At 44.1% G+C, this 20,964-nt stretch overlaps 2 protein-coding genes and 1 non-coding gene across 5 annotated transcripts; 1 reads left to right on the top strand and 2 right to left on the bottom strand.

The window, feature by feature from the left end:
* Positions 1-232: 232 nt before the first annotated feature.
* On the bottom strand, positions 233-13,230 carry RDM1 (RAD52 motif containing 1). 3 transcript variants are annotated; one of them, XM_010594532.3, is made up of 7 exons: positions 13,135-13,230; positions 12,544-12,723; positions 8,830-8,952; positions 8,268-8,436; positions 7,056-7,154; positions 3,486-3,568; positions 233-943 (listed from the first exon to the last, which is right to left on the bottom strand). In XM_010594532.3, the coding sequence occupies exons 1-7, from the start codon at positions 13,228-13,230 to the stop codon at positions 860-862; spliced, it is 834 nt and encodes a 277-aa protein (XP_010592834.2). In that variant the 3' UTR covers positions 233-859. The 3 variants fall into 3 exon arrangements, 2 of the variants coding, with proteins under 2 accessions (XP_010592834.2, XP_064127066.1); XR_010318331.1 differs by lacking the exons at positions 233-943; positions 8,268-8,436; XM_064270996.1 differs by lacking the exons at positions 233-943; positions 3,486-3,568; positions 8,268-8,436 and having other exon boundaries at positions 7,031-7,154.
* On the top strand, positions 3,630-3,734 carry LOC111751813 (U6 spliceosomal RNA). Its single transcript, XR_002786895.1, has one exon. It is a non-coding gene; the product is annotated as a U6 spliceosomal RNA (small nuclear RNA).
* A 2,782-nt stretch (positions 13,231-16,012) lies between the features above and the next one.
* Positions 16,013-20,763, bottom strand: LYZL6 (lysozyme like 6). The gene is made up of 4 exons (XM_003414509.3): positions 19,297-20,763; positions 18,213-18,371; positions 17,235-17,313; positions 16,013-16,082 (listed from the first exon to the last, which is right to left on the bottom strand). The coding sequence occupies exons 1-4, from the start codon at positions 19,433-19,435 to the stop codon at positions 16,013-16,015; spliced, it is 447 nt and encodes a 148-aa protein (XP_003414557.1). The 5' UTR covers positions 19,436-20,763.
* Positions 20,764-20,964: the final 201 nt, after the last annotated feature.

The raw sequence follows: 20,964 nt of genomic DNA, 5'->3' as shown, positions 1-20,964 counted from the left end.
CTTCAGCCTGATTCATCCCTGGAGTTTCAATCTTACTTTTGAGTCGAGGCAGAGCTACGGCGTGATTCTGACCCCAGTCGAGCATCGGAACCACCTCTGGGAACCTCCGACTCCGAGTTGTCATTCAGATCCTGATGTGCGCCAGCAAACCCATTAGATCTGGGAGGCAGCTGTGGAGCCCAATCAGTGCCCAAAGTCTCAAAGAACTCCTGAGGCCGGGCCAACATCTGGGCTGGAGCCGCGAACTCCACGTAGTCAGAGCCCCCTGACTGGGGCCGGGGTGTAAGCATAGGGTACAATTCAGGTGGGATATCAGGGGAGGGCAAAGACTAGGGTTCAGTCAGCCCTGGGGGGGAGGTCAGACGTCGGCTGGACCAGATTCTGGGCCCACTCTGGAAGCAGTGTCGCATGGACCGGAAGCCACAGTGGTTGCGGCGTGAGGTGGAGCGGTGGGGCCCAGAGGCAGAACCCGGACATGACACTCGGAGGGTACGGGGCGCCGCGCTCTTAGCCGGAGCCGAACCGTTATGAACCATCAAGACACAGGCGCAACCATTAGCAACCCTGTGCCCCTCCCCACCGCGTGCCCCACCCTTTATTTGTGACACCCTTGTTTACGCACCACCTTTATTTAGCTGCATCAGAAACCAGTTCCAAGCCACTAGGGTGAGCCGTTTTCCTAGAATCACCACGGCCCAAGCTTTCCTTCTGCAGAGGTGACAGGATTTCACATCCCCTCCCTCATCCTCACCCTGAAAGCAAGGGAGGATTCGGGTTCTTTCAGTCCCCCTCTCACTGCCCTCAGGCTCCAGCCACAGGGACAGATTGCTTCACCAGCCTCTCTGCATAGTCAAAAGTGCTAGTCAGTTTCTGGCAGCCAGACCTCCTCTTCCTCCAAACTGAAATCCAGACATTCTTCCTCCCTGTGGCAGGAATAACTGACCTACAAAATAAATGCTATTTAGTGAGGCCAGGGGGTACGAACACACATTAAAGTTATTTTACTCTAAGAGGCTGCTATTTCCTCAGCTCTCTGTATCCTCTTTTCCATATTGATTATTAACTCACCACTCTGTCAGGTAGGGGGTACCACTAATCAGTGAGGACGCCAAACTTTCTGTAGGAAGGTCTTAGGGAGTGGGCAATTTGGTCTGAGAGTGAGGGACTGAATCCAAGTGCATAGCACTTTACATTGGCATGGAAAAACTTCCCCATCCCACCTTGATTCAACATGGCGATTAATACAGAAAAAGTAACAACCCCACTTTTCAGAGGTCCACCTTTGCGTACAGAGAGAAGGATGTGAAAGTCAGCATGTTGAAGACTTTTCTTGAAATGCCGTAACCAACACCCGTTTGTTTCCTTTATAGCCCTTCTTATAATCTTTTATTTTCTTGTTTACTTGCTAGCACAACTCCTAGCACGTGAACTCCAACTCCAAGAGAAGGAGGTTTTATCCTGTCTTTCCCATTGCCTAGCATATGCCTTGGCACACAGTAACGGTTTTAAAATTGAACCGATTTCAGGACTGGTCTGTTAAGGATGGGCCTTTTGTTTTAATCAGGCTTCTGAAATCTTTAGCACCAAGGATAAATCCCTTCCTCTTACATTTAACAGGAACCAAGACTTTTTTCCTTCTAAATTAATTTTGTTCTTGAGAATATACATAGCACAGCATAAACCAATCCAACAGTTTCTACATGTACAATTTAGTGACACCGATTACATTTTTCAAGTTGTGCAACCATTCTTACCCTCCTTTTCTGAGTTGTTCCTCCCTAATTAACATAAACTCACTGCACCCTAAGGCTCCTATCTAATCTTTTAAGTTGCTGTTGTCGATTTGATCCCATATAGATAGTTCTTATACAAGCATAATGCTCAAGGCAGGCCTTTTTAACTATACTATTGTTTGGTTTTCAAATGACTTCAAGGGATAGTTTTTGTTCAAGGTTTAAAGATTATCTCAGGGTAATAGTTCAGGGTTCATCCAGCCTCCATGGCTCCAGAAAGTCTACAATCCATGAGAATTTGAAATTCTGTTTTGCGCCTTCCCCGTTTTGATCAGGATTCTCACATAGAGTCTTTGATCAAAATGTTCAGTCATGGTAGCCAGGCACCATGCAGTTCTTCTGGTCTCATGGCAAAGCAGGCAGTTGTTCATGGAGGCAATTAGCCACACATTCCATATCCTCCTCCTATACCTGACTCTCCTTCTTCCTCTTTTGCTCCAGGTGAATGGAGACCAATTGATGTGCCTTAGATGGCTGCTTGCAAACTTTTAAGACCCCAGGCACTATGCAGTGAACTAGGAGGTAGAACAGAAGCACTAAATATGCTATTAAGCCAATTAACTAGGATGTTCCATGAAAACATGACCCTAAACCTCCAAACCAGGAAACCAAATTCCCTGAGGTTTTTGGCTGTATATAAGCAGCCTCAGCAGCTACTCTTTCTTCTTCCTTTTTTTTTTTTGTCGTTCTTGTAAATATATCTATCACACAACTTTTGCTAATTCAACTTTTTACAGGTATACAACTTACTGACAAGAATTACAATAATCGGGTGTACAACCCTACCCTTAATCAATGTGATTTAGGAAGCTAGACTTCTTAAAGCCCAACCTCGGATAAACCTGAAGTGCCCTTGACTGGGTTCCATTTAACTTAATTAAAATAATTATTTTACTTGAAAAACCTTCAAATACTTTTTCAGGAGAGAATGACCTCCTCTTTCTCTACCTTCTCCTCTTCAAATCAAAAGACTTTGCAACTTTGGCATGAGCTAAGTAATCACACATCTAGCCCCCAAATTAAGTTCCCATTGATCCAGGTCGATGAAACACATCTTCCTGCTCCTAACTTTTTTATTATTATTATCACTATTTTTAAAGAAAACATCTTAGAGGTAGTAAAGTTTTTTTTAGAAACTACCTGGGCAGCTTAATGCCTAATTTAGGGCACTCATAGAATAGATTTACAAACAGGTTCTTCAGCAAAACATTTCATTTCATTTCATATAAGATGTGAGATGCCGAGATCTAGGTAATACACCTTATTTGAAAGGTGTAGTAGTTTTTAAAAGCATAACCGCACTATAGCTTAATCACACTCGAGGCCATAGATATTTTGTTTCCAAACCCCTGGGATCCAGTTTGAGGCGAGTTCTAAGAGGCCTGTGTTCAAGCAGCCTAGCACCCCTAAGCCCTGAAGGGGTAGGATGCCCCCTCACCTCTGTCCACGATGTAGGGGTGCTCTGATGCTTCTCAATCGTGCTCTACAAGCTTTAGAAAAGGGGTCAGAGCCAAGGGCCAGGAGTTCAGGGAATGCCCTAGGAATTCCTTACATTCAAAAGCAGGTTCAGAGTTTCATATTCTCCTAAGTGTAACAGCTTTCTGTGCATGCCAGAGTCTTCTAAATTGTGCTGATTGTTTTCAATTATGGCTACGCTGGCTATGTAATCCTTGAGCTTTTATCTCCACATACGTGAATTAAATCCTGTAGTTCTTCGGTTCTGACATCTATGATCTCTTCACTGGGTCTGTACTCCAGAGCTATTTTACCACTTTCTGAAATAAAATTAACAACGATCAATTCAAAATTATTGCATATAAAAAAAAAACCAAACCAGCTCACTTCAGCAGCACAAACACTACAATTGAAACTCTACAGAGAAGATTAGCACGGCCCCTGTGTAATAATGACATGCAAATTTGTGAAGCATTTCATGTTTTTAATGGACACAGGGAACGCAGGGTGGAAAGAGGGAGAGTGCTTACACGTTGCAGGGATTGCAGCCCATGTCACAAAGCAATCTGTGTATCAAGTTTTTTAACTGAGAAACTAATTTGTGTTGTAAACTTTCACCTAAAGCACAATAAAATTAAAACACACAAAAAACCAAACCAGTTGCTGGAACTGCTACCCTTCTGGTTAGCCAACCTTTGGCTTAGGGCCAAGCATTTCCACCACCCAAAAACCCCACATACAGTGAGTGACAGCACCAAAGAACTAGGCAGTCTTTGACATCTAAAAGCAGACGATGAGAACACTCTTCCTTTAAGTTCCCTCATCTCATATTTTAGTTTTTAACATAAACACTTGTTGAACAGCATGTATTACCAACTGGGTTTGGTTCGATGAATTATATAACATTAAACCCTGTACCCTGTGCCGTCGAGTCGATTCCGACTCATAACGACCCTATAGGACAGAGTAGAACTGCCCCACATTAGAGACAGGAATTAAGTTAGAAATGATGGCTGTAATGGATTGAAGTGTGTCCCCCAAATATATGTGTCAACTTGGTTAAGCCATGTGTGGTTATCCTCCATTTTGTGATTTTCCTATGCATTATAAATCATAATCTTGGCCTGTGGTTAAAAGGATTAGGGTGGGGTGTAACACTCTTGCTCAGGCCATATCCCTGATCCAAAGTAAAGGGATTTTCCCTGGGGTTTGGCCTGTAGCACCTTTCATCTCTTAAGAGAGAAAAGGAAAGGGAAGCAAGCAGAAAGCTGGGGACTTCATACCACCAAGAAAGCAGCACCAGGAGCAGACTGTGTCCGTTGGACACAGGGTGCCTGCACCTGAGAAGGTCCTCAAGCAGGGGAAGACTGTGAACAAGGACTTTCCTCCAGAGCTGACAGAGAAAGAAAGCCTTACCCTGGAACAGATGCCCTCAATTTAGACTTGTAACCTACCAGACTGTGAGAAAATAAATTTCTCTTTTGTTAGCCATCCACTTGTGGTATTTCTGTTATGGCAGCACTAGATGACTAAGACAACAGCCTTCAGTATGGATTACACCTCAACATAAAGAAAACAAAAATCCGCACAAATAGACCAATAAGCAACATCATGATAGATGGAGAAAATATCGAAGTTGTCAAGGATTTCATATTCTTGTAAGCACAATCAATGCCTATGGAAGCAGCAGTCAAGAAATCAAACAACATATTGCACTGGGCGAATCTGCTGCAAAAAGCCACTTTAAAATGTTAAAAATTAAAAATGTCACCTTAAGGACTAAGATGCACCTGGCCCAAGCCATGGTATTTTCCATTGTCTCACATGCATGTGGGGAAACACTGGTCGTGTAGTGATTAAGTGCTACGGCTGCTAACCAAAGGGTCAGAAGGTCGAATCCGCCAGGCACTCCTTGGAAACTCTATGGGGCAGTTCTACTCTGTCCTACAGGGTCTCTGTAAGTCGAAATCGACTCGAGCGCACTGGATTTGGTTTGATTTGGGTTCATATGCATGTGAAAGCTGGACTATGAATATGGAACACTGAAGAATTGATGCACTTGAATTATGGTGCTGGTGAAGAATACTGAAATATACCATAGGCTGCCAGAAGAACGAATAATCTGTCTTGGAAGAAATACAGCCAGAATGCTCCTTAGAAGTGAGGATGGTGAGACTTCGTCTCACGTACTTTGGACCTGTTATCAGGAGGAATCAATCCCTAGAAAAGGACATCGTGCTTGGTAAAGTAGAGGGTCAGCAAAAAAGAGGAAGACCCTCAATGAGATGGACTGACACAGTGGCTGCAACAATGGGATCAAATACAGCAATAATTGTGAGGATGGTGCGGGACCAGGCAGTGTTTCATTCTTTTGTACATAGGGTTGCTATGAGTCGGAACTGACTGCAAAGCTGGGGATCGATCCTGTGTGAGGACTCTCTGCTAATCACAAAGTTTCCTTTGGGTGCAGTCCGTAACATTAACACCACTGCAGAACTCAATAGGGAGCACAATCAATGCCATCCAACAACATGACCACTTTAAAGGGGATGTACAGACTCACGTGAAAGCAGCTGATTATTATATAAGAATCCAATCTCTAGTTGGGCACATACTCACCTAGGATGTCAGTGCTATGAAACGAAAACTGAAATGAAATTCTTGATTAAGAAAATATCATCAAAAAAAAAAACTCTCCCTTCAACAGGAAACCAACAATGATAATAATAATAGTTCATATGTTTTGCCAGCTTACCATGTAGCAGGCATAGTTCTAAACTTTTTACATTCATCTGATTTACTCTTACAATACCCCCATGAAGTAGGCAGCATTGTTCTTGTTGTTAGGTGCCATTGAGTTTGTTCTGACTCATAGTGACCCTATCTACAACAGAATGTAACACTGCCTAGACCTGTGCCATCCTCACAATCGTTGTTATCCTTAAGCCCACTGTTGCAGCCACTGTGTCAATCCATCTCATGGAGGGTCTTCCTCTTTTTCGCTGACCCTCTACTTTATCAAGCATCATGTCCAAAGCTTATAATCACGATAGCATTCTGCATGATAGGCAAGTAATATCGAGAAGAAGACCTGGATCAAACACAGACTTTCTGTGGGAACTGAGGCAAGTCATTCTATACCTATAAACTGGGGACAGCAATATTTGCTGTCACTTTTCTCACAGATGGCATGAGGAAGAAATTTGAGACTGTTGCTGTAAACCAGTTTGGAGAATGAAAGTATAATCTAGACTGCTTTAGATATCCAGGTTTTCATCCAATTAACTTTTCAAAATGAGTTTATTTGCTCATTGAAACTGAAGTGCTACAGAGATCATCAAGAAAGTCTTACCTATACCACCACTGACAACTCTGACAGGGATCACAATAGAGGGCCCCAGGCAGAGTTAGAGAAAAAATGTAGAACAAAATTCTAACTCAAAAAGGAAGACCAGACTTGCTGGCCTGACAGAGACTGGAGAAACCCTGAGAGTATGGCTCCTGGACACCCTTTCAGCTCAGTAATGAGATCACTCCTGAGGTTCACCCTTCAGTCAAAGATTGAACAGGCCCATGGAACAAAACGAGACAAAAGGGGCACACCAGCCCTGGGGCAGGGACTGGAAGGCAGGAGGGAACAGGAAAGCTGGTAATAGGGAACCCAGGGTTGAGAAGGGAGAGTGCTGACATGCCAGTGGGGTTGTTAACCAAAGTCATAGAACAATGTGTGTACTAACTGTTTGTTGAGAAACTAGTTTGTTTTGTAAACCTTCACCTAAAGTACAATTAAAAAAAAAAAAGTCTTACCTAAAACCACAATCAACAGTTTCTGGAATGCATCTGACAAAGCCTTCTGGATGGCAAGCTTCTGGGTTATCTTCCTTTTCATAATGAAAGATAATGGCCCTAGATCCAACCAAAACAAATGGATTTAAAATTCTGAATGGTCATTTTTATGCCATACGTTTAAAAACATAAAAATGCATCTGTAATTCTTAGATCATTATCTTAGCAATTAAGGGCAGGCATCACCAAAACCAAACCCAGTGCCGTCAATTCCGACTCATAGCGACCCTACAGGACAGAGTAGAACTGCCCATAGAGTTTCCAAGGAGCGCCTGGCGGATGTGAACTGCCGACCCTTTGGTTAGCAGCTGTAGTGCTTAACCACTATGCCACCAGGGTTTCTAAGAGCAGGCATAGCACAAGGATATGGTCAAATGGCTCTGTCATAGGTACAACCTGGCAGGCAGAGCACATTTTTACTGCTTCCCTCCATTCCAGAAATCCCTGAAGTATCAGAAGGGAGATATAGGCCAGGACTACATACAAGTCTCACATCCCACACAGATTTCAAACTGAAGAATGGAAACTACCCTCCAACAGAACAGACCCTACCTGCCTTCCCATGCGTCAATGGCTGGAATCACACACTGAGAAAGATTTGCTGGTAATGCAGAAAATGTGGCCTCTCCCTGGGTATCACTCACAGGAGCCTACTCCACTCCATTCCACTCAGTAACAGCCCCGCTGACTTAAAACCCTAAGCCTGAATGCCATGCATTCTAGAAAAAATTCAGTACCAGTCAGTGTACCCTTTCCATATATCTAGATATGACAGTTCCCACTCACGTCCTTCCATGAGGAAGCAAAGGACTGTACGTTTACATGAGAGTTTGTTTAGATCTTTAGATGATGATTTTGCCGGGATAACCGAAGACTACAAGAGATCTGTATTTGAAGGACTACTTTAACGTAAAGCAAGTTCTTAACCTGAACCTGGAAGAACACTATTCCTCTCCTCCTAAATTTTTCCGCAGGTCAGCTCTAAAATTTTAAAGTGAAAGTTTCTGTCACGTATTGCCTAAGAAGGTAAAAATCTGTATGGCAGGAGGGGGGGACCTGTCCAGGGCTTCAGTAGTTTAGCAAGGGGAGGCCTGATGATGTATCTGAAAAGACGAGTTTTAGAAAGAAAACTCCTCTTCCTCCCCCGACCTTCACCTCCACTTGGAAACAGACCTTCCTCCAGCTTATCCAAAGGCTCCTCTGCCACGCCAACTCCAGGACTCCTGCACTCATAGGCTGGCAACACCACCTCTAGAGCACAGAAGAACTTCACCCTTTGCTTCTGAGCTGCTGCCACTGTATCTTCATTTTCTCTTTCTTCAAGGTCAGAAAGATCCTGAAGCTGTGACGATTGTGAATTAAAGGTTCTTCTTAGGATCTCAATGTAGACTTCAAAATCTTTTCTTAATGGGAAATAAAAACTAAACTCCAGCAATCCCAGCTTATGGTTGAAGTGTCCCATAGCTTCAAAATCAGGTAAGAATCCCAAATGAATTACTAGATAGAGACAACCATTTCTTATTACATACCATAAAAACACTGGAGAAAATTATGGACACCACCATCCAAGTCAGTGTGATTATTATGGATTAATTCTAGGTGGCCAGCCAATGCTCAGATACTTCCACTTACTGCCTCCTCCTTGCAACCCAGTTCAATCCTTCTCTCAAGTCTAGGATTTCAGTGTTGAAAAGAGAGTCTGGTTACCCCAAGAAAATCTACGAGACAAATCTACCTTGAGTATCCGTTTTGACCACCCATTGAAACCAAAGTAGTAATTTGCAAGTTCTTGGCATCGAGAGCTGTTTAGGGCAAGTGCCTGATGTTGAACCGCCTTATGTTTGGTGCCGAGATGAACCTAAAGATACAAGAGACAGATCCACAAATATCACAATCTGGCACGGAGACTTTTTTGGGGTATACCTGAGGTTTATTAGTACTGATTTCATACACCAGCTGAGAAGATTAAACAGAACAATTTAAGCACTGAGTTCACAGCAAGCCCTAAATAAATGTTATTACTACTAAGCTAGAGTGCTTTTCTGTACCATTTCCAGGGGCCCTGATTAATAGGAAGGTTTCTCTGACCTCTGGTGGTGAACAGTGATGATGAATGCAACTGAGGAAGTCCTGCAGAAGCAATTATAGCATTGGGATGAACAAAGGAAGTTGATTGTTTCTCCCTTCCCACCCAGTAGCTCCTGCCTAAGGATAGTACCTGAAGGGCAGATAAGATGTAAACCACAACAAGGAGATAGGACCTTGACCTGTAGCTCACCCCTCCCCAAGTTACTAACCTCCTTTAGAAACAGGAATACACACATCTCTATAAATATTTTAAAAAATCAATTGCCTTCGAGTTGATTCTGACTCATGGAGACCCCATGTGTGTCAGAGTAGAACTCTGCTCTATAGGGTTTTCAATGGCTGATTTTTTGGAAGTATTATATACTGCCAAGCCTTTCTTTTGAGGCACCTCGGGGTGGACTCAAACTTTTCAATCGTTTGCACTACCCACAGACCTATAAATATTGCTGGCAATTAAAACACAGAGGTTCATTTGCATTTACAAGCTCTTTGAGAATGCAAATATCTCCAGAATGTTAACTCTGTAAATAATTTATACATTACTATGCTTGGTAAAGTAGAGGGTCAGTGAAAAAGAGGAAGACCCTCAACGAGCTGGACTAGTTGCAGCAATGGGCTCAAACGTACCTACTCGTGTGAGGATAGCACAGGACCAAGCAATGTTTCGTTCATGTTATACCCAGGGTTGCTATGAATTGGAACCAACTCGATGGCACCTAACAAAAACAATATGGATTTATATCATTAATCTTATATTATTTTCTTCTATCATTATATTCTTTCTTAAATTCTATTTCCAATCTGCAATAGATCACAGGGATGGTGCAGGACCAGGCAGCAGTTTCATTCTGTTGTCCACGGGGTCACCATGAGTCGGGGGCCAACTCAACAGCAAGTATTGACAACAACATGGATTTTTTACACCATTAATTCTTTCTTAAATGTTGATTTTATTTTTAAACAAAAGTGTAGTATATGAATATATTATCATAAAAATCCAAACAATACAAAGTTAAATCATGATTAATTCTTTATTGGTTTGTTCATGCATCTTCCTCTTTCACAGGTTTATAACCTTAAGTGCCTGAGGCAACCATCTTATTCTTTTCTCATTCCCAGAACTATCCACAGTTCTTAGCATATAATAAATAGCATTTGTCGATTGAGGGGTCCCCATGAGTCAGAATCAACTCAAAGGCAATTGGTTTTTAAAATATTTATAGAGATGTGTGTATTCTTCTTTGTAAAGGAAGTTAGTAACTTCGGGAATTAAAGAATAAGTAAAAAAACATGAAATTACTTTCCCCACCTGAAGCTGATGGCTGGGAAGGAGAAATGAAAGCTAATCTTTAAATGCTGAATGCTGCAGGGGAGGCTGGCCTGTATGATGAGTCATAGGAGAGTTTTTCTGGACAACTAGAGCTTCAGAAGGGCTTCAAGTCCCTGGGTAGCACACAGTTGTAACCTTGGATAACCCTGCCACAGATCTTGCTGGCAACCCTTTCCCTCATGCCACTGGAAAAAAAAAAAAAAAACTCTCTCAGGTGCCTTGGGCCTTTTCCTGATTTTATTTAAAAATGTTCTTCCCTTATCCATATTTATAAAAGGTAAAAAAAAAAAAAAAAAAGGCAGAAACAGTGTGTATTTGCCAAAGTATAAAAGAACACTTTTAAACTAGATAAAAATTTGGGGGTAAAAACCCAAGATGCTACATTAAATAAACACATGCATCTAATATGAATGCCAAGGTCCCCTGGTAGAACAGTTAAGTGCTTGGCTGCTAACCGATAAGGTTGGCAGTTCAAACCCACCCAGCGGCTCTGTGAGAGAAAGATCTGGTGAGCCACTTCCTTAAAGATTACAGCCTAGAAAACCCAACGCGGTAGTTCTACTCTGTCACTATGGGGCCACGATGAGTTGAAATCGACTGACGGCACCCAACAACAAGAATATGAACACCCTCTCCTCTCAACTACATATTGATTTTTAGAACATCTCCTTAGCACTCTATCAGCAGTGGACTTTATGCTGTGAAACATCTCAAAACCTAAAGTTTATGAAATGGTTTCAATGTCCACAAAGCACTAAAAACTCATTACTCACAAACTGATACCAATGAACTTTTTCATAATCTTTCCATTGTACCTTCAACATCTGAGTGGCTACATGAGAGATGGTCACAGGTTAGAAGCTGGCAGATCCTAATCTGAAAATTAAAACATGTCTGACAGGTCACCATTCAACCACAGGGACTAGAGCCAGGACTGAAGAGGTGTTGAACACGATACAAAAGTGGTGGTTGTATACCTGGAGTTACTACTGAGGAGTTCTCAGATTAGAAGGTTACATCAGTGAGGAAAGGAACAGGGCAAGAATAGGCGGCAAGGTCAGGGGAAGGATCAAGAAGGCAATCAGAGAAGGCTTATGAAGACATACAATTATAAAGCGAAAGGTTTAGGATATCTAAGCCTCACTCACCATTTAGAGGGATTGAAACAGTCCTTGATAAGGAAAAGCATTTGACTTGAGGCACATGAGGAGAGAGAGTTCTGGGCCTCTGAGAAAGTAAAACTGGTTGATATCTTAGTAGGAATAGGGTTTCTACAATGCATTAAAATATCTTTTGCCCATCATCTGGGAACTAAAAATAGGCAGTTTGATAGTGATGATGATGATGATAAATCACCCTTTATGTTACAACTGGCAAGTGTCAAGCTCGTCCATTTAAAACCTACATAAAAGTAAGCCTAAGCAGAATTCTTTAAGACTTTTTAAATTTAGGGGCAACAGGTTGGTTATAGAATGAAATGGGATTTAGCATCAGTTGGAATGGGCTGGACAGCAATGAGTACATTTCAGAAGGACCTCTGGTTCTAAAAATTATTGCCATGAACCTTAAGCAAGTGACTTAACTACTCTAAGTTTCTGCATCTAAAAAACTGGAGGATCAGTGTGGCAAGGCATCTGAAAACATTCTGTAAACCAAGGTGCAGTGCAAATATTGTTGTTAGGTGCCGTGGAGTCCGTTGCGACTCATAGCAACGTATGTGCAACACAATGAAACACTGCCCAGTACTGCACCAGCCTCATACTAGTTGCTATGTTTGAGCCCATTGTTGCGCCACTGTGTCAATTCATCTTGTTGAGGGCCTTCCTCTTTTTCACTGACCCTCTACCTTACTAAGCATGATGTCCTTCTCTAGAGATCGGTCCCTCCTCATAACATGCCCTAAGTAAGTGAGAAGAAGCCGTGCCATCCTCGCCTCTAAGGAGCATTCTGGCTATGCAAATGCTAGCCTATTGTTACTCAATTCAGCATTTCATTCCAGTGGAGCTACGGATTTTCCCTATTTAGACCCACCTTCACTGGAGATTTTTGGAAGAGCTGCTTCCGGTTGCATGGCTTTTGGGCTCTGTGAGCATCCCTTGCTGAATAAAACTTGATGATGGCATAGAAGCCAGGACGGGCCACTGCAGCGTTTGGGAAGACGCGGACTGAATAGAGAAGGCCAAACTTGGAGAATACTGTGAACAAAGAACGCTGTGGGGAGGTCCCACGCCTAGTTAGTGCGTGAAAACAAAACTACATAGCCGTTATATTCCCCAAGCCCTTCTCCACGAAGTATGCGACTCAAAAAACTTCTCATTTCATGAACAAGTTCAATTCTACAATCTGAGAAGCATTAGAAGGCAACATGTGCTGGTTGTTCAGCCTTACGTCTCTGGGTCTCTAACAGCTGTTGGAGCTAGCTGACTGCTGAGGTCCGTTCTAGAACCAATATTCCTCTTCCCTTGCATTCAGTGCAGCCCGAAATTGGGGGAAACAACAGGGCGGGTGAGGAAGCGGGGGTAACAATTCAATGCGGGTGAGGTGGTAATTCAGGACTTCGGGACGCCCAGTCACCGGGCGGGCGTGTTTGCCCATCCCTCCCTCCGCCTGACCCCGGCTCACATGCAAGTCTTCGGCTGTGGGCCCAGAGCTCAGATCCCACACCACCAAGGTTTTGACACTCTCGGCTGGAACTGCAAACGGCACCAGCTCCGCCATCCTACCGCCACTGCGCTTGCGCGGCTAAGAGTCAAGTACCACTGCGCCTGCGCAGGAAGGGCCCGCGAATTTTTAAAGGGAGCGCGCTCGAGGGGCAGGGCCGGGGATGTGTGGGCCGGAAGTGGGAGCCGTTGGAGGGCGCGGGGGGCGCCGGCCCCGCCCTCGCCCCGCCCACCCCAGGCTGTCCTCTACATCTACTTCCCCTCCAGCCCCACCGCAGCGATTTCACAGTTTAGAGCCTTCATTGCAGTGTGTTTTTAGGGTAGCGTCCTAAGGGTGGCTTAAAGGATCAAAGAATACATCTTTTTAGCGGTAGGCTTTATCTTCACTCCTAGAGAAGGGGACTAGAGAATTAGGTACAACTGCTTACTGAGCTTAAAAAGATTTCCAGACTCTAGATCGGAAATGACCACTAAAGATGCTATCCTTTAAGAGTGCTTTCAGGAATTTAAAATATGCAAATCAAGGTATAACTCACTGTTTTAGTTATCTAGTGCTGCTATAACAAAAATACCGCAAGTAAGGCAGCTCCTTAAAAAAATAGAGGGTGGAGAGAAGAAGCGTTCTGTCTCAGGGGGAGAGCAACTAGGAGTATATATAGCAAGGTGTATTTAAATTTTTATATGAGACTGACTTGACTAGTAAACTTTAACTTAAAGCACAATAAAAATTGAAAAAAACAATACAAGTGGATGGTTTTGACAAAGGGAAATTTATTCTCTCACATGTTAGGAGGCTAGAACTCCAAATTCAAGGTGCCACCTCTAGGGCAAGGCTTTCTGTCTCCATGGGCTCTGGGGGAAGGTCCTTGTCATCAATCTTCCCCTGGTCTAGGAGCTTCTCAGTGCAGGCACACATGGGTCCAAAGGATGTGCTCCCCTCCTTGGTAGCATGAGGTCCCTCCCTCCTTGCTATCTTTTATATCTCAAAAAAGATTGACTCAAAATACAACCTAATCCCATAGATTGAGTCCTGCCTCATTAACATAACTGCCTCTAATTCCGACTCAATAACATAACAGAGGTTAGGATTTACAACACATAGGGTGATCACATCAGGTCACAAAATGATGGACAACCACACAATACTGGGAATCATGGCCTAGCCAAACTGACAAACATTTTTGGGGGCCACAATTCAATCCATAACACTAAGCCATTAACATTCTACCTTGAAATCCTTAAAAGAATTCCCAGGGAGTCCTACATGATTCTGGTAAATTGTGTATGTGTGTTTGTGGGGGGGTGGGGGGGTGAGGAGGAAAGATAAATTTGGAAAATATAAGAGTGGGTCCAAGTGGGACCCCAAAATTGGAAATGGTGAGAAGGGGTGTTCTAGGCATTGTAAGGGTTGGGTATTTGCCAGAGTAACATAGACAGGGAAACTGGGTCCCAAAACTCTTAATCCTAGAATGCCAGAGCCAGAAGAAACCATGCAAAGCATGTCTCATGTGGTTTCCAAAATAATGGTCCTCAAACCTGTGTTGGTCTGTGATACAGTTTTCACAAAATGAGAAAAGAACAGTATAATCAGGTTTTTTGTTTAATTTCATAAAGCAAAAGCTACTCTATTTTATTGTCCTAAGATTATGACCACCCTACAATTTTGGAGTTAAAAATTGTTTTATGAAGAGATGCTGATAAATAGATGGTAGTTGTTTTGATTACTAATTCTACTTGAGCATTAAAATAAAAAGTTGGAAATCTTATCATGGTCTAATTTTTTGATTGATGCTTTGCTGGTCTGTGAAATCTAAAAGTCTGGAAACCACTGCATAGTCAAATCTCTCATTTTATAGGTGAAATAGCTGAGGTCCAGAGGTAACACCCAGCTTTGGTCAGACACTACTGATGGTGAATGTGAGCAGGACAATCCTCCAACTGCCCCTCTCCTCCCTTTGCCTTGTCCTTAAGCAAGTTCTCTTCCACCTCAGCACCCTCCAAGCAAGCTGGTTCCTATCCAAAGAAGCCATCTTTAAATATCTAGCTTCTAGCCCATTCTCCCAAATCATCCCAACATCATGGGCACCTGGCACCATTTCCACATCCCATCACTATACCAGATCCTCAGCCTCAGCCATTACCTACTTCTCAACTTTCTCTTTTACTTCTAGAATAGTTGACTTTGGGGGAATAACTCACATTTTTTTCCATACTGTATCAAACTAATAATTGTAGATTTTATTATCCGTTGTAATTGTTTATGTGTGTCTCTGCTTCTCCTCCTAGATTATGAACGCCTGAAGAGCAAGTTTATCTTGCACACTCCTACCATATTAAACCAAAAACCAAACCCACTTCCATCGAGTCGATTCCAACTCATAGCAACCCTATAGGACAGAGCAGAACTACCCCATAGAGTTTCCAAAGAGCGCCTGGAGGATTTGAACTGCTGACCTCTTGGTTAGCAGCCGTAGTACTTAACCACTATGCCACCAGGGTTTACCCTACCATATTAGGCACTCAAATATACATGGAATTAATGAATAAACTAATACAATCTTTGCACAGGGAATACTTTAATAATTTCAAAAATATAGAAGCTTCTTTACTGTGGTCCTCTTAGTTTGCAAATGGCAATCAGGAACCAGGGGCCTGGGCCTAGATGGGAACAAGAAGGAAGCCTGACAGAACCATTCATGCCTGGGGCTCAGGTCAGTATTAATTGTAAACGGGGAGGGAAGAAAATGACATGAAGTGGAGGCAAGAGGAAGAAGAAATGAAGAATTCCCATGTGAGGGTAGCAGTTTTGGCATAACTCCACAGTAAGTCTGCACCCTGGCTCATGCCAGGCGACATCCTGTCATCCAGTAGGAGAGTGGCCGGCCTGAACAGTGCAGCTTCCATTCTATCCTGTGGAGAAAAAAAGATATGGTTCTTGCTTCCCATTTAGTAGTTTCCTCTCTGCACACAGGGCACAGCAGAGAAACACCCACAATTCCCTTCATTCCTAGTTCTCTGGTTTGTCCTTTAGTGGCCCCTCTGGTTCTTCCTTTAAACATCCCTCATCCCTGGTGTTTGTCTTCTTGCCCATTCAGTATGTTTCAAATCCTCATCTCCCTCGGAATGGGGAGAGCACTGTTTTAGAGGGCCAAGTGTGACTGAAAAAAAAATCCCATTGATTCAGCTTTCAGAAAGGATAAGCCCTAATGATCATCAATTTTCCTTCATTTGTGAGGTGTTTCACAGTAGGCAAGGCATTTAGCTCCTTCTATCCTCACAGTCACCTGTAGAGCCAGCCAGAACAGATTTGTATATCCAGCTTGAAGCTCAGGGAAGTTAAGTGACCATCCCATCCCAATGTCCACCATCTGTGAGCTGACAGCTTTGGAGGTGTCTGCCCAACTGATGAGTACCACATCTTTTTACGGAAAATGTTGCTCTCAATTATGAAGAGAGGGCCCCTGTGGTAGTCATGATTGTGTTGCCTAACTCCTCCCATGGCTACAGCTGATTGGACCAGAGGGAAACACCTGAGCCAAGCTGAACCGATCAGATTCTCTATCTCAGGAACCTGGATTGGGTCTGACCTAGCTATCTATGGGTTCCTAGAACTTTAGCCCATAAACTTGGGGCAGCCTTAGTGTGTCTTGTACACTGGGGAGCAGAGAAACTGGTCTGCAGAGAGACAATAGTAACCAAATGCACCAAGAGAACCAGAAACCTGCCACGGAAATCTGGCTGACAGTTTCCAGTCCTGGTTCCATTCTCTTCCTGAGGCCGAGCTGCACCCCTGTGGGTGGGGTCAGTGAGACACCTCGTCCTCACAGAATAAATTTCTCATAGCTAACTCAAGTTGTTTTCTGTTACTGCAGCCAAAAGAGTTTTGTTAATACCCTCTCAGGGAAAGAACCTGATCCCAAGTCTTCTAACTTGGACTTTCATGCCCTTCCGCTATACCACATTTGTCTAGACTGCTGAAAGGGAGAACCCACAAGTCCTTGCCTACTGCCCATTTCTCTGTCACATCCCCCACTCTGTTAACTGAGTCTGTGTCCTCCTCACCAGTTGTTCAAACCCCCTCCTCCTGACATGATCTTTTTCACACAGTTGACAGTTGAGAGAAGGTCGGGGTTCAGCAGTTCTGAAGGGAGGAAGAGAACACCTGTAAGCGCACAAAAGACAATCCCAAAGACTGACGCAGAAATTGGCCCTCCCTCATAGGCACATGCCACCTAGAGACCTAGTATTTCTAGATTAGGCAAGGCCTGCCTCCAAAGTGTCCGTTTAGACATCCTAACAATGGCTGCTAGAGGTCAGTGTTGGGGCTGGGAAGGGTGAGGAGGACTAAGATTTGGGCCTATTCACTACCATACTTGCTAGCCAGGGCAAATAGTGTTGCATGCAAAGTTTCTAGGGAGAGGAAATGCCAAAATAGGTGGCACAGGGACCAAGGTGAAGTCCTGCCTAATGAGGGGGGCTCTCCAAGTAAGAAGCTCATGGACATTAAGCAGAATATGAAGGAGGAAGTGGGAGGCAGAATCATGGACGCTGTTGAGCCTCCTGGATCACCTCAGAGGTGGGGAGTTTACACTTGGCCTTTGGTCAGATCATTAGCAAAAGACAGTATTACTTAGTGGTTGGAGCTGATGCTTCAAGGCCACCAGTCTAGCATTTAGTACTGGTTCTCTCTTTAAGCCTCAGTTTGCTCATCTGTAAAGTAGGGACCATAGTAGTTTCCATTGCATGGAAAGTCACTAAGATGAAATGAGCTGTGCTTAGTACATAATAAGCTCTCAGTAAGTGCTGGCTGCTGTCACTGTTCTACTACTACTGGCTGTGCAGAGCCTTTCTGGACCCTGCTTGAGGACCTGCAGGATCTCCTAACTGGGTGAGCATTAGGGCCACTAGTCTAACTCTCTGTTCAGTAAAGGGATTCCCTGATTCCTTGAATCACCCTTCGGGGGCATTCCCAGGCTATAGTGAGAAGTCCTATAAAAAGGACCTAGTCTCCCCTCTCCCACCTTGGGGCCCTGGCCAGACCTATACAGTCCGTGTGGCAAAGGTTTTCCGAGTGGCTCAGATAATCATTGCACCAGTAGTGGCTGTTGATCTGGAAGATGCCATAGTCGAAGCTGCCGTCTGCATTTTCTTTTATCTTTGATGTGTTGAACTTGCTTTCCACAAAAGCCAGGCACAGCCCTTAGATCAGGGACAAGAGGGTCAGAATTTAGAGACAAGGAATCAAAAGAAAGCAGCCAGGCCCAGGAGGCTAGATGGGGCTAGAAGGCTAGAAAGAAATACCCGTTCGCCTCTCTTCCCATCCTACCATCTGTTCACCCACCCATCAAGACAACTCACCTATCCACTCAGCCATCTATTCACCCATCCATCAAGACAACCACTTATCCATCCATCCTGTCTTCACTTAGTGAGCATCTACTGTGTGCCAGGAACTGTATAAAGCCCTGTGAGGGATATTTAGATGGGTCAAACACAGACGCTGCCTTCAAGGGAAGGCATATACCTAAAAGACCACAGAGCAAGGTAGAAGGAAAAAATGATACAAGGCATGTGTGTACAAATTCCAGGCCAAGTGCAAGAGAGAGAGAAATCTCTTCCATGGAGGATGAAGCTTTTGTATTGGCTGTTCCCTCTGCCTGGAGTACTACTCCCCCAGACATTTCAACGGCTAGGTCCTTCACTTCATTCAGCGCTGTTCAAAGTCCTCTCCTCAGAGAGACCTTTCCTTATTTCTCCGTCTAGAACAGCACTGCCTAGCCCTCCTCCTACTTTATTCTTCATAGTATTTATGACCAGATAGTACTTCATGTATTTGTGTGTTTGTTTATTGCTGGTCTCCTCTCCTAGAATGTGAGTATTATGAGGGAAGGAGGGACTTTGTGCATCTCTATATCCCCAGTGCCTAAAACAGTTCCTGGCACATAATCAGTGCTCAGTTAATAATTGCTTATTGAATACAGAGTGTTGGGAAGGGCTTTCTGGAGAGGGTTGTTTTTGAAACTTGGTTTTAGAAGATGGATGCGAGGGAAAGAGAATGGTGGCCACGTAGGACATGACTAGGAGAGAAGAAATGGGGCAGAAGGGCTGAGGAAATGGCACTCACAGGCACTCAGGGGGTAGCCCTCAAACCCATGCAAGTCCTCCTTATAAAGCAACTTGGCTACATCACAGCGGTGCATAATTATGGCCTGATTTATGGCAAGGAGACAGCTGACCAAGGAGATGAGTAGTGCTGTTGTCATCTTTGGAGGCAAGAAAGTGCTGCTGAGGGTCTGAAGTTCTTAGGGTCTCACAGACTTCCTGCTGGCCTTCTCTGTATAGAAGCTTACGTCTCTCCCATCCCTCTCTGACCCAGGCCCCAGCCAGCCCAGGGCTTTCTGTGAGGATCTGGAGAACAAGGCTGTTTGAGACAGGAACCACCTCTTCCTCACACACTATATCCCAGCCCCTCCAGCTCACAGTTCTCCATGTTCTAGGGAAGGCGAGAGTGCTGGGCCATCTCGGCTTGCCTTCTGGAACCCTAGTCTCTATGATGTCATCACTGTCATGGGAATATGCTGTTTTAACCATGCAAATTGACTCAGACTTGAGGCTCATGCAAGCTACAGTCAAAATGGCAGATGGCTCTGGGAGGATAGGTGACGACTGTGATGAAGACCTCTGGGTGGAACAGGGTAAAGAGTACTGGTTATTCTGTCTGCCCACCTCCCTTCCCTTCTGAGAACACTGCCACCTTTGTGGGAATTCCTTCTTCTCACCCCACACTCCCACCATGAAGTTCTAATGGAGGCTGCCAGTAACAGAGACCTGCCCCCAGGCAACAGGGTATGCCTATGCCCCATCAGCCTATCTTGAATTAGAACTAAGTACGGCACCTCAGCTTCTTATGGGAGGCCTGTGGGTGTGGGGCCAGAGGCTGACAGTTCTCAGTCATGTGGATACAGCCCAGCTGAGAGGATAAAGCTCCAAGAAGACAGAGCAGAGTCCAAGCCAGATTCCAGCCCGAGAGTCCACTCTTTCTGGGACCCAAACATACCCGTGCCCTTCCTGCACTTCTGTGATTAAATAAATGCCCCATCTCACGTAAACAAGATTGAGTTGGGCTTCTATTGTTTGCAACCACAAAAGTCCTGCCTATTACAGTTGGTGTCAGGTTAACCATCTGTGGATGGGTGGCCTGACAACCTGTCACCTCCCCATGAAGGCCACAACATCTCAGTATCATTAGCCACCAAGGAAGTCTGGAAGAAATTTCTACCAACTGTAGCAAAGAGGAGGCAAGAGAGAGAATGTTCAGTCACTGGTGGCCAGCCTACCCTCTGAGACAGAGTGGCGGGGCCTGACAGAAAGTAGGAAGAGGCTTTCTAAGTGAACAGTGCTCTCTGTACCCTCCACCTCCTCTGTACTTACCCTCCCACAGGGCAGCAGCACACTGCATCCTGGGATATAAAGCCAGTGGCAGCACAGGTGGAGGTAGAACCCTGAAGCAGGGCATTCTGGGGGCATCACTCTATGAGGTATCGCTTGGGGCCAATAAACTACAGGTGCTTCAGATGACCCAGAATAAACTCATCTCTGCAGGGTTAGAGCTCCAAGCAGGAGAAGCTCCCTCATCCAAGATCTGTTTCCAAATAGGGTCATATTTACAGGTATAAGAGTTAGGACTCCAACATAATTTGGGGAGGATAAATTCAATCCATAACAGCATTAAATAAAATATGTTCTGTCCTCATACCTTGATAAATATTCCTTTAGCAGGATAAAATTTAAA

The sequence above is a fragment of the Loxodonta africana genome, chromosome 18, assembly GCF_030014295.1.
Source record: "Loxodonta africana isolate mLoxAfr1 chromosome 18, mLoxAfr1.hap2, whole genome shotgun sequence".
Lineage (NCBI taxonomy): Eukaryota > Metazoa > Chordata > Mammalia > Proboscidea > Elephantidae > Loxodonta > Loxodonta africana.
Note: the sequence above shows the minus strand (reverse complement) of the source record. Positions and strands in the feature narration are given on the sequence as shown.

Bases quoted from the DNA above. Each gene is read 5' to 3' on its own strand.
- RDM1 (XM_010594532.3), bottom strand. From the start codon at position 13,230: ATGGCGGAGCTGGTGCCGTTTGCAGTTCCAGCCGAGAGTGTCAAAACC. The intron at 8,437-8,829 runs GTAGATTTGTCT...CAATCGTCACAG, and splicing joins GGTCAAAACGGATACTCAAG to CTTCAGGATCTTTCTGACCT. The intron at 944-3,485 runs GTATGTGGAGAT...TTTATTTTGTAG, and splicing joins AACTACAGGATTTAATTCAC to GTCAGTTATTCCTGCCACAG.
- LYZL6 (XM_003414509.3), bottom strand. From the start codon at position 19,435: ATGACAACAGCACTACTCATCTCCTTGGTCAGCTGTCTCCTTGCCATA. The intron at 18,372-19,296 runs GTGAGTGCCATT...CCCTGATCTAAG, and splicing joins GGGCTACCCCCTGAGTGCCT to GGCTGTGCCTGGCTTTTGTG. The intron at 17,314-18,212 runs GTCTGGCCAGGG...TCCTCCCTTCAG, and splicing joins TTGCCACACGGACTGTATAG to AACTGCTGAACCCCGACCTT.